The sequence below is a fragment of the Trachypithecus francoisi genome, unplaced genomic scaffold, assembly GCF_009764315.1.
Source record: "Trachypithecus francoisi isolate TF-2019V2 unplaced genomic scaffold, Tfra_2.0 Lachesis_group6, whole genome shotgun sequence".
Classification (NCBI taxonomy): Eukaryota; Metazoa; Chordata; class Mammalia; order Primates; family Cercopithecidae; genus Trachypithecus; species Trachypithecus francoisi.
Window position 1 is genome coordinate 113,503,765 of NW_022681471.1, and position 16,981 is coordinate 113,520,745.

Consider the following 16,981-nt stretch of genomic DNA (forward strand, 5'->3'; position numbering starts at 1 on the left):
TCCTTTTGAAGCTATTGTTAACTTGGGGTGGGTAATGAAGGCCAAGAAGGATTTTATAGTTCATAAAATGCACTCTTAAACAGGCAACTTCTAAGCTTAAAAAGATCCCAATTAGCATGTATCATGAATGATTACATTGTATTAATTCTTAGAGTTGGCTGGGTTCTAGTGCATAAGATAGGATATGCTCATGTATGCCACTTAATTTCAGTGTGGTCATGATGAAAATTCTTCACATTTATCCCAAGGGTATTGAGCTTAACATATGGTAAAATGGATAGTAACTACTAGAACAGTGGAATTATAAAATAATTACAACAGAAAATGGAGTATCACACCTCTCCCTCTCCATGTGAATGTGAATAAATATTTTCATTTTGAGAATAAGGAGAAAAAACTTAAAATTTTATAGCTTAGTGTGAAATTTCAAGGATAAGTTATCTGAATTAAGAGAAGATTATGGAAACTATATGAAAGGCTCAATTCCTTTATTAGTAATAAAAGTTTTAATCAAGTGTTCTTAACACCACCTTTATTTGCCATTTCCTTGTATTCATATCCTTGCTTTGAAAAAAGACATGCTTGTATTCCCAAATGTCAAAGAATAAGATTATTTATAAAAGGACATTAAGTGTTCATTTAGTACGTTCAAGCAAATTTATGCAGCTACACAGTTTTGTGCTTAAAAATGCCTGGGTACAACTGTTTTAGAGAAAGGTAAATGGAGTAAGAACCCAAAGTATATAAAAGGAATATATATTAATAGTAAACATTTATATAGCACTTATAATTTAGCAGGCACTGTTCTAAGTCCTTCATGTATGCTTATTTACTCCTTATAAAAGTCTTACTGATAGATGTCATTATTATTTTCACTTCATTAAAGGGCCAATACCTCAGCATAGAGAGGTTTAGTTTCTTGCCCAAAGTCTCACAGCTAATCAGTATAGAGCTGAGATTGGGCTGATTATTATCCCCACCTACCTCTTGTATAGATTGGACAATACTATATTGGAATGAAGAGGTCGTGTTCTTTGTCCAAGGTTGTACAGCTAGTAAGTGGTAGAGCTGGGATTTAGAGAGTCTGGTTGCAAAGTCCATGTTCCTGACCATGATGCTATGCTGCCTCTCCCTAACTGAAGGCAGGTTATATTTGTAATATGTACTGGCTAGTAAGTTATAGAAAGGGGAAAAAATTTTTAATCTTAAACTCAATTTCTGTAATTCTAGAAAAGGAAGAGGGGAAAGGAAAGAGAAAGGAAGAAAGCACAAAATTCATAAAAGCCAAAATATTAACATGAAGCAGAATGTGGCAGGTGATGAGAAAAGAAAAAAATATATACATATAGGTTTTCCCTGAGCCACCAAATAACCATTGAGCCATCTGATTTGTTGGTTGTATGGCCCTGTCAGGTGAAAGATGAAAAGTGACAGCAAGAAATACTAATTTTTCTTAGGCCTGAATTATTGAGATGAATATTCTGTCGAAAATACTCAGTACTTGAAAAAGTCAGCTTTTTTTGTAGACATCTCTTTTTCCTCCATCTGGGAGTAAATTTTAAGACATATTTTTGAGATGAACTTTAAAAAAATCCCCTTTTTTTGGTGGTAGATTTTTGGGGTCTGTATATGGTCTCTATTACCTTTTTGGTAAACTTGACAAAAATATTTAACAAGTTTATTTTGACTTTTTAAATGATGTTCTTTAAAATTAGATATGGCTGCATGGAGCTACTCTGGGTCCATTTTATTTTAAAATGATCGATCTAAAAACTTCAGTGACATTATTCTGTAAGCATTACTGTAGAAAATTTAGAATTCTAGGCCTCACTGACCTTCTACATATTCTGAAATAATTTACCTGTTCATATCATCAAGATGTTCAGCAGCAAAATAAAAGCTTTTGATTTTAGGATGACAAGCTTTGAATGCACTGCAAAAGGAAACAAAGCACATTTATTACAATTGGGAAATAAGTTTGAACCAAATAATTCTGATGAGCACAATTACCTCAACATCTAACCCGAGTTCACATATATAATGCTTCTATCATGGTGACAGAAATCAGTAAAAAGTTCAATTTTCTGCCCACAAAACTGCTTTCTTATTACCTCAATGTGAAAGCATTAAATGAGCAACCTATAATTTAAAAGCTGGAAATTAAAAAAAAAAAAAAAAGCTATCGTTCCCTCTTCCCAAATAAAATCAACTTACTATTTTTTGCGGCATTCACTGGCTCTATCAATTTTAAATTCAGGCAAACTGATGAATCCTTCTGCTTTTTCATCCTAAAGTGGCAAGACTCTTGGTTAGGTTATTATATACAAAGGTGTGAAGGTAATGATACTCTATAACTATGGCTTAAATATCTGTACTAGTCTGTTCCTTTAATTCTTTAAATTTGACATTTTAGAGATAAGAATTACCTCTTACCTGTTGTATTCCATAAATTGAAGATATATTTTGAACACTTAGAATACTACTAATAAAAATATGCATAGAACTTCTAAAAAATGTTTTTCATATTAAAATGAGAATGGAAAATTCTTTAATTCTCAAAGTGGAATGTGTTTTATAACTTATTTTCTGGTACATATAAAATAAATGTAGTTCACTTTTGTAATTCACAATTTTCTATTATTCGTAATGTTCAGATGTAAAATATAGGGATGTTTACTGATTCAATTTTCCTCCAACAAATCTCTTATCAAACTTGATTTTCTCTAATTATATAACAATGATCTTTTATTTAATTATTTTTAACTTTTAGGTTCAGGGGTATACATGAAGGTTTGTTATACAAGTAAATGTGTGTCACAGGGGTTTGTTGTACAGATTATTTCATCACCCAGGCACTAATCCTGGTACCCAATAGTTATTTTTTCTGCTCCTCTCCCTCATCTCATCCACCCCCCTCAAGTAGACCCCAGTGTCTGCTGTTCCTTTCTTTGTGTGCATTGAGTTCTCATCATTCAGTTCTCACATATAAGTGAGAACATGTGGTATTTGGTTTTCTGTTCCTACATTTATTTGCAAAGGATAATAGCCTCTAGCTCCATCCACGTTCCTGCAAAAGACATAATCTCATTCTTTTTATGGCTGCATAGTATTCCATGGTGTATATGTACCACATTTTCTTTATCCAATCTGTCATTGATATGCATTTAGGTTGACTTATGTCTTTACTATCATGAATAGTGCTGCAATGAACATTCACGTGCATGTGTCTTTATGGTAGAAAGATGTATATTCCTCTGAGTATATACCCAGTAATGGGATTGCTGGGTGGAATGGTAGTTCTGCTTTTAGCTCTTTGAGGAATTGTCACAATGCTTTCCACAATGGCTGAACTAATTTATACTCCCACCAACGGTGTACAAGTATTCCTGTCTTCTCTGCAAGCTCGTCAGCATCTTGTAACAATTATTTTGTGCATTCAAGAGTTTACAAATGAAATAGGTCAATTTGACTTTCAAATATCTGGCTTGGGGTACGTGCTATATATATAAAGGTCATTTTTCACCTGGAAAATGGAATAAAATCCATAAAATCCTCCTCTCTCTAACGCTGGATGGAAAAACAAGATAGAAGAATTATCTAAACTATTAAGTTAGATACGAGTTATCCCAACTAAGCTAAAACTATCTTTTGCTAAATGCTTTAATCATTGTATCCCTTCTCCTGCTCATGATCAAGCTCCTCTGAGTTTTACTATCTCTTTTATTTGATCTGTGCTATATCCATAGCTCCTTATATATCAAGTTCAAATGAGATTATACTCCCATCCACTATTACAGAGAAAAAAAAAGAGATTCTCGATTCTTTTAGAGTGTATATTTGTATGAATGCTTTCACTGCTAAGCATCCATGCAAAACAAAAATCTGATGCTACTGACGGTGACTGAATGTGTGTGTTATGAAAAAGAGTAGTATTAAACTTTTTCAATATTTGAATATTTTTTATTCCAATCTTGGAGTAAGGACAATTTATTTTTTTATTTTATATATTTTTTGAGACGGAGTCTTGCTGTCGCCCAGGCTGGAGTGTGGTGGCGCTATCTTGGCTCACAGCAAGCTCTGCCTCCTGGGTTCACGCCATTCTCCTGTCTCAGCCTCCCGAGTAGCTGCGACTACAGGCACCCACGACAATGCCCAGCTAATTTTTTGTATTTTTAGCAGAGATGGGGTTTCACCGTGTTAGCCAGGATGGTCTCGATCTCCTGACCTCGTGATCCGCCTGCCTTGGCCTCCCAAAGTGCTAGGATTACAAGCGTGAGCCACTGCGCCCAGCCAAGACAATATTTTTAAATCCTTTTCCCAACTTTAATTTCTATGTTATGTTACCCTTGACAGTCATAATGTAAACATTTAAAATTTTGAACAATTTAAAATATTTTGAGGTAGTTATCTCCTCATAATGATGTGATGAGGGATTTTTACATTTCTCCTAAAATATTATCATACTAAAGGTATTTCTTGCAATGTATACTGTAGAATTCTTCACTCATCTCTCACAAGGCAAACAGTAACAATAACTTGCTGAATGAAACTTAGTTCAACAAAAAGGGGCCACAGTTTTTCACCACTTAAACTTTGAAAGATAGCATATAATCCAGTATATGGCAGATAAACCTGCAAGTGACCTTACAATAAAGAGAAACATAGAGATACTATATCTTGGTAACACTTGATTGGCATATAAAAAGTATTTAATATATATCTATTAAACGAAACTGTAGGTAAAATTATGGTTTGTTTCCTATATTTAAAATAAGACACACTTAGCAAAGCAGAGGATATTTTAGGTAATTGTGTGATTTGCCACAGAAATGTCAAAAGTACAGAAAACAACCAAATAGTTTTATATAGGTGATATAGACATTTACATTAAATAGAAAAATATTAATTCAAGATTTTATAAATAAAATGAGAGGTCCCTTTGAAAAATGTTACTAATAGCACACATACGTTTTGGAGATAGGGTCTTGCTCTGAGTGCAGTGGTGCAATCATGGCTCACTGCAGCCTCAACCTCCCTGGCTCAAGCAATCCTCCTGCCTCAACCTCTCGAGTAGCTGGGACTACAGACGTGCACCACGCTTGGCTAATTTTTAAATTTTTTGTAGAGACAGGGTCTCACTATGTTACCCAGGCTGGTTTCAAGCTCCTGAGCTCAAGTGATCCTCCCGCCTCAACCTCCCAAAGTGCTGTCATTACAGGTGTGAGCCACTGGGCCCGGCCTACCATATGTTTATTGAACACTTAGTATGTGCCAGGCATTGATTCATTTCATCCATATGGTAGTCCAGTGATAAGCATTATTATTACTTCCATTTTGCAGATGAAGAAACTATGGCACAGTAACTCAGGTGGTGTGATTTCTGAGTCTACTCTTAAACACAACATAACATTATATTATAACCTGTCTAAGGAACATAAAATTATCTAGATATTATGTGTTATAATCATAGGCATAATAATGTTGTTAAATTATATTTCAACAACATTCAAATGCAAATTGATGAATGTCTTAACATAATAGTATTGGACTATTCACCCAGCAAACTACATTAAACCATGTACATTTTTTATAAAATAAGGTAATAGCAGAAATCATTGTTTTAAAAAACTAATCAAATGAACTAAATGAACTAATAGATGGCTATAGCAAAAGAATAAAAGCAAGTGCAGAATAAAGGGAATATCAACAAATGCTTTTGGCATATCTGTCAAGATATGTAATAAGTTTTGATATGACTACTCTGGATATAAATCTGTTGTACTAAAACCCCCCAGAAAATCATAAGAATAATTTAAATGTATTATATATATACCCCTCATTGGGCCAAATGAAATGAATACTTGCAGATTTTCAAAACTAGTCTACTAGATCATTTTTAAAGAAAATGGAAATAAATTCAGGTGACATTAGTTTGCTTAAATTAGTAAAGGGCTTCCCCTTCCCCACTTCTAAAAAAAAGAAAAAAACAGAAAAAAGTGTAGAATTTTGAACAAAAGCAAGACATTAAAAAATTAATGCCAGATTTCCATATGTAATCCTTTTAGTTAAGCTACTGCTTAGATTAGCTTAGCATTTTTATTTAGATATACAGAATTTTACTACACTTTATCTGTGTTTCAGATATGTTGCTATATTAGCATAATTGAGACATCTATCTTTCTAGAACCCCAACATGCAATCATTTTAAGAGGGTGGATTGAAAAATACCGAGCAGAAGTCTACTGAATTGGCCCTAAGGTGATTATATGATTTTAAAATATAAGCCTCAAAATGATTAAAGATAGAGAATGGACGAGAAAACAAAAGGTGCTTTATCTTACCTCCTCGTTAATGTACCAATAAAGGGATGCATCCTTTAGGACAAACCAATATTTCTTCCATTTCTGTGAAAAATAACTCTTTGCATCTTTCTTTTTCCAAAGCCAGCCTTCACAGTCACCACGGCCAAGATCTTTGCAAGAAATTCGTCTTTTGCTCTTGCCTGCTATAGGACCTAAAGGGTGGAAATGCTCTTTCAATTTTGTAAAAGATATGAAAGTAGAGGATTAATCTATAGATACCAAAAAGAAGTATGAGTACTTCACAACCTTAAAAATTCTTTTTATATTGTATTAGACCAGAAAAATATAAAAATCTTTAATATTTTTCCCTCACATAAGTGACACACATCTTAATCAGAAATATGTAACACCAGTCTCAAAACTTATTGAGATCATTTGTTGTAAAAGGTACCTTGTATTATAATTGAACTGAAGAAGAAGCTGGCAGCTTTCACACTAGGGGGTTGTGCTCTTCTAAACCACACTGGGCTCAGGCAAGAAAGAGGGCATGGATGAAGTGTGCTGGGGATTATCAAGAGCAAAATAAGCAGGTAAAGGTTTCATTTCCTTTTCTTACCTTTGTTTTTCTTCTTTGATTTGTGCTGCAGTGAGGACTGCTGAAATGTCTGAAATCAAAGATAAAAAGAATGTTAGCTGATACTCAGGGTGTGATCCAGAGGACCAGTATGCTACACAGAACTCCCAAGGGCCAAATGATGACTCTAAACCCTGTTAGAGGAAGTACTTTTTCCCTGCAAAGCCTCAAAACAAATTCGTATACATCATGTCACTTAACTGCCTAATCTCCTGTGAAGCAGGAAAGGATATTATATTTACCCGTATTTTGTAGGCAAAGAAATCAGGGCACAAAGCATTTGGTAAAACTAAAGGCTTTTATACACACACACTACTTTGTACCTTTTCAGGGATATATTGTGCTTTGTCAGACAGTATCTCATTTGAGCCTCACAAAATCTAACAAAGTAAGCAAGAAAACATGATTATGCCTTGTTCACATGAAGTTCATTCTATTACATAAGCCACCACCACCTACTGATCTCCTACTTCCTTAGTCCCTAAATATTTCAGCACTTGGAACAATATTTTCTTCTAATGCCTACTTCTGTCACTGTTATTGGTGACTAATCTTCATGTAGATGATGTCAGCACCTGGTTCCTCAGTTCTAATAACCTTTACTTCCCCACTCCTCAGCTACCCACCCCCATGATCATATGTTTGATATCTTAAGCACACTTCAGTCACTGTATGTAATACATATGGTTTACATAGTCTAATACCCTCATGTCATCATTTAAAAAAACACTTCATTGAGGCATCCAGTTCATTGACCTTACTACCCTCTTGTGCCTGTATTTCTTTCCTCTTTGTTTCCATGGGATACCATTATAATCGGTCCCTTGACCATGCTCTCTGCATCATACTTGCCGAGCTAAACATCCATCCCAGTTAAACCTACCTGTCTGTTCACTCCATGCTAAGTACCTGAACAGCTTGATATGTCTAGAGAAAAACCCACAACTATATTGATTGGTCTAACTTTCAATTAATGACTACACATCACTGGCTCCAGTTAGTCTACTAAGCCATATTATTCACCGGTATAATAAGATTAATTACATTCATATGATTAGCTAGCTAAAAGGGAACAGAGATAGCACGTGAGCTTTTAATTCACAGATATTCCTTCAAAATGAAAATCAGGTTATAGATTCTTCTTTTTCTTTACACAGATATATCTATAAGGGGCAACTGGATTTTGTTTATGTAAAATTTGCTGGTCTTTTTTCACAATAAATTCATGTTTTGTGATACTTTATTATTAGTATCATTGCTCATTAAACAACATTCTACTTATATCATAATTTTTGTTCTATATATGATTTATACAAGTCTAATGAACATAGTATTACCGATGAGTATCAGTCCTAAAGATAAGGGTCAGATAATTTGCTGACATACAAAGTTTTCCAGAAATAATCACCCAAGTGTTAAAGCAATATAAAATATATGTATGTGGTATATGTGTGTGTGTGTGTGTGTGTGTACACATATATCAAACTTTGTAGCACTCGTGGTTATAGAAATTTACAAATTTTGAGAGAAAGCATAAAAGATAAAACCCATTATGTTATGTTGATTTTCTTGAATGCACTTTGCTTCAAAATAATAACTCAAATAATAACTCAGGCTGGTGTGCTTAAGTATAGCTAATTTACAGATAGTTATTTTCCCTAAATGGTTACATGATAAAATTACTGATTGAGTTTTTTTTCCTTTTGTATTTCTGCAAGTAATCATTATAGTTTCACAGCTCATTATTTTGAAAAATGATAAAGATGGAGGTGGTCTGTTTTTAGAAAGCTACATAGATAACAGATAGCTTGAAAGAATTGGGTTATATAATGTACCTTCTATGCTTTTTGCATGCTATTCCTTAGAACCTGAATGTCTACTCTAAAAATCTACATGAAACATATTTTATACTCTCCAGGTTTTCTTTTTAACAAGATTATCTTTTCTTTTCCTATAAATATATTTCCATAAAGATCATGACTGCAGAGTATAATCAGTGCACTGGAAACCTGAAAACTCCTAGACATTAAATACAGATTTATCCATCATTCAAAGAAGCAAAGCCTTAGATGTCTTTTATAGATATTATAAATATTAAAATAAGTTCTCTTAAGAGAGATTTTATTATTTTTCCAATTGGTTTGACATTTTCTAAAATGAAAAAGTTAATTGTATTATATGCTTTTGGAAGTAATGGGAAAATCTATTAAAACTATACAGTTAGGTCTCTCTGCAGAAAAGAGTTAATATAGCAGGCCTGAGGTTGCCATCTTAGAAAGGCCTACTTGCAGTATTTGCCCTTGGTTGGCATCTAGGAACTTGGCTGGTAAACAGTTCCCTATACTGATAAGAAGCTTCCCTAAATGATAAGATTTTTTTGCCCACATGGGGCACAAAATACTTACCTGCCTTCTGGGAGTCTGGAATTTTGGTAGTTGCTAGGCAGAGGATGTCTACATGTCCAATTCAATATCTTTGGGTACTGAGTCTCTAACGGGCTTCCCTGGACAGAAACACTGCACACACGTGATTACATTTTAGCTGCTGGGAGGAAAGTATGCTCTGTGTGACCTATCATGGGAGGGAGAGAGCACAGGAAGCCTACACACAGATTTCTCTAGATTCCACAGGTGTCTTTTTTCCTTACTGATCTGTCTGTATGTTCCTGCTGTTTCACTGTAATAAATCCTAGCTGTAAGTTCAACTATATGTTGAGTCCTATGAGTTCTTCTAGCAAATCACTGAACATGTAGGCAGTCTTGGGGACATCCAAAACAGCCTCACATTCAAAATATCCCTTACAAACTTATATTAGAAACTGTTCATTATTCATAAATAATGGACGTAAATAATCTCCAGAAAGGGTTTTCCTTATGTCATCAGCCACAGTGTTATTAAGCACCCCTGAGGTGCAAATTTATCATCCTGTATTGCCTTTTCTAGTAGAACTGATGGAATTATTCATTGTCAGTGACAGAAATTTAATTGGCACATTTTTTTCCAGTTTTAAGATTATGCAAATTTAATAAGAGCAAGACATTAAAAACAGATATATGACCATAATTCATACACAGCTGATCATATAAGGTGCTACAACAACTAACTGAAAAATGAAAGAGGCCTAGAATCTTTGCATTCATAAGTGTATTTCTCATGAGGTAAAAATTCATAATATATCTCATTCATGTATATTTCATATTAGCTTCAGATTATCCTTCTTCCAAGTTTATGCTCAAGTAAGTATATTCTTTAGAAGTTCTTTCACAGCAGTCTGTGAGTGGCAAACTCTCCTAGTTTTAATGTTTGAAAATCCTTCCTCTTGAATAATAGCTTGGCTGGGTATAGAAATCTGAGTTGAAAATAATTTCTCTCAGCAATTTGAATATATTACTTTATTTTCTTTTGGCATCTATTTTTTTTTCTCTTAAGCCATCTGTAGTTACACCGTTATTTGCTTGTTTTAATTTGTCTTTAGTTTCTCTGTAGCTTTTAAAATATTTTTCTCTTTATCCCTAATATTCTGCAGTTTCACTATTATGTGTCTAGGTTACAATTTATCTAATTCAACTCTATTTGCATTTTTTGTGTTGTATTGAAAGTGTTATTTAATTCTGAAAATCTCTTCAAATGTTCTTCTTTACTAGTCCCTTTTTTAAACTCTAGACATATGTTGGTACCTCTCAATTTATCTTCCGTCTGTCCTTCTTATTTTGTATCCTTTCATATTTCTGCAATGCCTTTTAGGGGAATTCATTTTACTGTCTTCCAATTTCCTAATTCTTTCTCTGATTGTACCTAATCTAAAGTTTATCTTATCTATAGAGTGTTTATTCATATATTTTACATTTCCAGGATATCTAGTTGGTAGTGGCTCTTTTGAATATGCACTGTTTTAACCTTCGGTTTGTACTTAAAAATTTATTTTAAGGGCTTTTGTGACTTTCCTGTAATTTGCATTTAGTGAAGAAAATCACCTCATTGTTTAGTTTATTGCCTTTTTAAAAAAAGTATTAATTTTCTCTAGATGCTTTGGAATTTTAGCTTGGGTGGAAGGTTCCTCCTCGGGGGGTGTTCTTTTTGCACTCATCCCTCTTGTCTAAGTGTTTTGCTGTCTCTGCTTCTATTCCTTGGGACACTAACCAGTCGTTTCAGTGGTGGCAATGGGTTGCAGTTCCATCCATGAAATCCAAGTGGGAGAGGCATGGCCTATGGTTCTGAGTATCTGTTTTTGTTACTTGTAGACACCTAGGAATTCAGTTTTATACAAGTAGCTGTATCTTTATTTATTTCTCAGTAACTATATCTTTATTTAACCTCCTTACTCATGAATGAGGAAGCTCTGCTTGCCTTCCCAGTTGGTTACACCTCGTGAATCAATTTTTAGATTCCTGACATAGCTGAGGTCCATTGGTTCTCTGATACTCATTAGAGAAGACTCTCAGGCATCTCTACCTTTTTCTGGACTCGGTGCCTAAGATATGTGGCTTTAGGTCCCAATTATCACTGAGCATTTTTGTTACTTCTGGTACCTGGAGATTAGATTTCATTTTTGACCATGACCATATCTTTTATTTCACTTTATTGCTATGTGTTTAGGGTAGGGTGAGTGTGAGGATATGTATGTATGTGACTTCAAAGCACAAGCTTGTAATGCTTATTGATCACCAAAAATGGATTTCTCTTGTTAGCATTTTTGAAGTCCAATTCTCTAAAAAATCCTATTTTCATTATTTCTAAACCATCATTTATTAAAATCTTTCTAATGCCTTCACTAGCACTTTCTGTTTATTATAGTGAGCATCTGGGTGAAAGTTCTTTGAACTTTCTAAGAATATTCTATAAATTCTGATCTTTAGCAACTTAAGAATTCATATTACTAGCCAGGACTTCTTGATTGAGCTAAAGCCTGCCTACTGAGCGGATTTAATATGTACAAAACTGAGCTCATGATGTCTATCACTTGTCAGCCAAATCTGCTTCTCTCCTACTCTTCTATATCTTATTAAATAGTAATTACATTTTTTTCCTCCCTAGTGGCTCAGGTACAAAACCTTGGAGTCAACTTTAACTTTTTTCCTTCTCTTATACCCCATAGCCAATCCATCAGCAAGTTTTACCAGCTTTGTTTTCACAATGAATGTATTTATAATATGACTTTTTCTCACTAGCTCTATTATTACCACCCTGGTCTTAGCCACCACAATCTCTCACCTGGATAACTGAAATACCCCCTCACAGTTCTCCCTGCTTCTGTTCTTACCCTCTCTAATATATATATATATATATATATTATATATATATATATATATACACATACACACACACACACACATATGTGTATATATATTATATGTATTTATATATTACATATATATGTATATTATATATACATATATAATATATATTATAATAAATATATATATTGTCTTGAGACAGGTCTTGTGTCACCTAGGCTGGAGTGCAGCAGCGTGATCTTGGCTCACTGCAACTTCTGCCTCCCAGGCTCAAGTGATCCTCCCACCTTGGCCTTCTGAGTAGCTGGGACTATAGGTGCACACCACCATGCCCAGCTAATTTTTGTATTTTTAGTAGAGATGGGGTTTCGCCATGTTGCCCAGGCTGGTCTCAAACTCCTGGGCTCAAGTAATCTGCTTGCCTCAGCCTCCCATAGTGCTGGGATTACAGATGTGAGCCACTAAGCCCGGCCGCCTCTAATTTTTAGCACAAGAGCCAGAGTGATCTGGTTAAAATATGATTTAAATCATGCCATTCGTATATGCAAAACTCTTCAATGGTTGTCATGTCACTCTGAATAAATCCCTATATCCTTTCAATGATTTGAAGGCCCTACATGATCTGGTCCCCTGTTATCTTTGCCTACTGCTCTCCCCTTGCTAATTTTGTTCCAGCTACCTTACTATTCCTAGATTATGCCAAGTATAGTCCCATCTAAAGACTTTCACCCTTGTAGTTTCTTCTGTCTGAAATGTTTTTTGCCCAGATATTGTCATGGCTCACTCCCTTAACTCCTTCAGGTCATTACACAAAGGCTTTCTTTGTAGTAAATTCTTCCCAAGCTTCCCTATCCAAAATTGTTATCCCAGTTGCCCTCAATACTTTCTGTTCTTTTTCCCAACTTTGTTTCCCCTCTGAGCATGTAGCATTATCTTAAATACTTACACTTCTTAACACCTGGACATCCTCCAAATATAAACTCCATTAAAAAAGGGCAATTCTGCCCATTTTATGTATTGCTTTGTCCTCTGCCTAGAATAAGACTTAGCACAGTAGGCACTCAATAAATACTGGTTATGTGAATGGATGTTGAACAAACCATCAGCAAAGAATACAGGTTGTAATCTTAATTAGCTAATTGTTGTAACTTGAAGAAGTCTATGAATCCATGTATAATACATTACTGAAAATTCTGTTCTTTAATAGGCCATTCCTTTTGGTAGATAAGAAATATTTCCTTTTATCCAATCTCGTTTCATACTACTTGCACTGAGATTGTCTTAGTGCACTTAACAGTTTAAATTTAAATTCACAATATGCCTGGCAAAAGTACATTAAATCGGTGTCAAAAGATATTTATGCTAATAATTATATGAATTATGAATGAATGTGTTGAAATCATAATTCTTTCCATAAAAATAGAATGTGCTAAAATAAAAGGCCATTATGAAAGTATTTTTGATCTTCTTAACCATGGCGATGCACGCAACAGTATTCTGTTTGGCTATGAAAGATCCCTTTTTCAGACATTTGCCTGAAAAGACCATTTGTCTTTCATTCTGTCCACAGATGTTCTGTTCAAACTTCATTCCCCACTCTTTTGGATGGAGAAGTGTTGGGGGAGGGTAATTTGGGTCATTCTTATTCTCAAATTATCAGAAGGACTTATTTTAATTGTGAAAAAAATCAGTTTCTGTGTTACATTTTGAAAGCTCAGCTACTATTAAATTCTTCTCAAGTTGCAAATTGACACACTTACGGAAAAATTTGCAATCAAAGTGTTCTCTTGTTGCAATAATAGCAATTTCCTCTTACTGTAATTTTCTGCAAAGTTCCAAGATTTCTTCAGTGACTAGTCAAACCAATAGCTTCTTTCTTATACATAAGAAAAGAAGGTGCTTAACAATTTGAAACACTTGGGATAGATGATAGCTGCTTCCACATTTTTTTAATAAACAAGTAAAACTCTTCGATATTTTAAATATTTTACAAAAAATGTTTTCTCTTAACTTTCTAATTATTGTATGTAGGAAGAAAAAAGTAAATATATGGAAGTGGGGTAAGATGGCAGTAGAACTAAATATTAAGTCAAAAATTTTCCACTTATAAGAAATAACAGCATAGAACTTAAGTCTGCTGTTGTTGGTGGCCTTCCTCATTCTGGTGCATGAAAGAAAAACTTGGAGTCAATCAGGGTGAAGGATGTGGCACTGCACACACCGTAGGTCTTTCATTAGAGTGGGATGAGGTAGCTCTGGATTCTGTCAGTCAGGTCGACCTGATTTTTTTTTAACTTTTATTTTAGGATTGGGGTACATGTATAACTGAAAATGGCTCCACACTTACTCAAAAGTAAGCATGCTTTATAAATATAAACCAGTAAATTAGCAGTCAAATAAGAACAAAAAAACAGTAATTGGGAAGAATCTAGAGAAGGCCAATCAAACTACTTAGGTTGGGCAGAGTCAATGTTCCATCAAAAAGAATGTCATATGTATCAGATTCTAAAGGAAAGATGTGATTGACTCTTATGCAGGATCCCATAAGGTGAGTCTTCCTGTTCCTATACAGTGGTAAGGTAGGAAGAATGGAAGTGATTACTTGGAAAATATTCAGGAAGGCTATCACGAATCAACACCCTTGGGAAATAAGAACTGCCATCCTTAGCTCAAAATAATCATCATTTACTGAGGGCTTATTATGTGTCAGGCACAATATTAAGCATTTATAAGTGTTTATAAGTGATATAATTGATCCATTTAAATCCTTATAATACATCTGTAAAGTGGTTATCATTAACCCCATTTTAAGGAGAGGAAACTGAGACCCAGAATGCATAAATAAGTTGCTCAGGATCACACAGGTAGGGGTAGAGTCAAAATTAAAAGCCAGGTCTGTCAACCCCAAAACCTATACTCCTACTACATGCATTACTGCCTCCCAAGTAAATATTATGTAGTCATAGTAACAATTAGAGAGAAAAAGTGCTTCTGGCACTAAGACATACATTTATGAAAACCTCTCATGACAGGTGATGCAAGTACATTGCTATGTGAAAAGAAAGGATTCTCCAAAACAGAAAGATACCAGTGAGAAAAACACTTTTATATCAACGGAGATAATTCAAACCAATAACATCTCATCAATCTCTAATTTTCATGCTTTGTCAATTTTATTTTAATTAGCAAGTTATATTGCTCTGTGGGTACACAAGTTTCTCGGCAACAACTTATAATAATATCTGCATGAGAGGAAGGCTCATGTTAACATCTTAATTTTGCAAGTGAGACAGAAATTATGGTACAATAATATTATAAGGCCCAGCCTAAGTAGACAGAGATGGGACTGCAATCACATTTCAATACAAGCCTATTAAGAGAACTCAGTTCAATTAGAAAACCCTGTGCCAATACTGATAAGAAAATCATGGATCCAGCCTGCCTTTTGATAATTCTTTACCCTCTTGAGCTGATTCATTGTGTTATGCCATTTTCCACCCAATACACTCCTCAATACTACGCAATGCTTTGAAATACTTGGCTCACTTCTGAAGGAATGGTTTTTACCTACTACATTAGTTCTATGAAGGCAAAAACCATTTGTTTAGGTCACCACTCTATACTCAGCTCCTAGCACAGGATGTGACATACAATTACCTGTTGAAGGGATGAATTGAATAGTTACTCAACACCTATGTGTGGGACACTGAGGTACGGGCTATGAGTCATGGCTTCTCATATGCAACCTGTCAGCACATCCTGTCCAGTTACCTTCAAAACATATCCAGAGTCCAACCCCTTTTCACCACTTCCACTTTAACACCCAGGGTTAAGTCACTCTCATCTCTCACTTGAATTGACCAGATCCTATCTTGTCTCCCTGCTTTCACACTTACCCTTGACCCTTTCAGTCTATTTTCAATAAATCAGTTGGAGTGATACACTTAGAATGCTTATTTTTCAGCAAGAAAGGAACACACATTACCAATGCAGCAGCACTGTGGTAGGAATCAGGAGACCTGACTTCTAGTTCATATTTCAGTCTATATTCCAGCTCTATGACTTTGATCAAGCTACTGAACTACTCTTGACCTCTATTTCCTCAACTGCAAAATCAGGGATTTGGACCACATGTTGTTAGTATGCCTCATAGAACAATAACTTTCCATGATCATAATTTAAAAATGAATGGAAAACAGTTAATGATCACCAATGGAGACCTAATTATTGATGTTTTAGGAAATATATATGTATACCTGTAATCAGTGTCAGTCTTAACACTGAATGCTAGATTATTCATGGAAAATCACTTAGTTTATGTTTGAATTCCACCATGTATGGAAATAACTTATCACCAGCCATATTAGATACAGCTATTTTGGGGTGCCTGATTGATGTGTACAATTAACATAGATTTGCACTTGAGACAGAGGCAGAAACTTCTAACAGGTGAAAAGCAGAACTAGGGCAGCTCCTACTGCTGACACTTATGTTTGACAGAAACTGTTGAAATCTAGGTGTCAGAGAAATAAGAGTAGGCTTGCCTGTCTTTTGTGAAAAAGAAATGTTTTAACCAGAAAAAATGGAGAGGACCAGATTTGCTACCTGCAGGCTAATGAATGACAAGGAAATAAACTATATGTAAAATAAATAGACAAATAAATAATATGGAAAGAATCACCTCTAACAGAGATGCATGAAACCCAAGAATCTCAAATGAAGTCACAATTACGGTATGATTGATGATTCTGTCAGCAATGATGTGACTGAATCATATTTACTGAAAAACTTTTCTGGTTGTGGACTTAATG

At 34.6% G+C, this 16,981-nt stretch overlaps 1 protein-coding gene across 1 annotated transcript in view; it reads right to left on the reverse strand.

Annotated features, from left to right (window-relative positions):
- The window catches only part of CNKSR2 (connector enhancer of kinase suppressor of Ras 2), a 312,142-nt gene that overhangs the window by 55,613 nt on the left and 239,548 nt on the right, over positions 1 to 16,981 (reverse strand). The window contains 4 exon segments of the mRNA XM_033201320.1: positions 1,862 to 1,933; positions 2,215 to 2,288; positions 6,342 to 6,514; positions 6,919 to 6,967. Coding sequence (XP_033057211.1) covers positions 1,862 to 1,933; positions 2,215 to 2,288; positions 6,342 to 6,514; positions 6,919 to 6,967 — 368 coding nt within the window.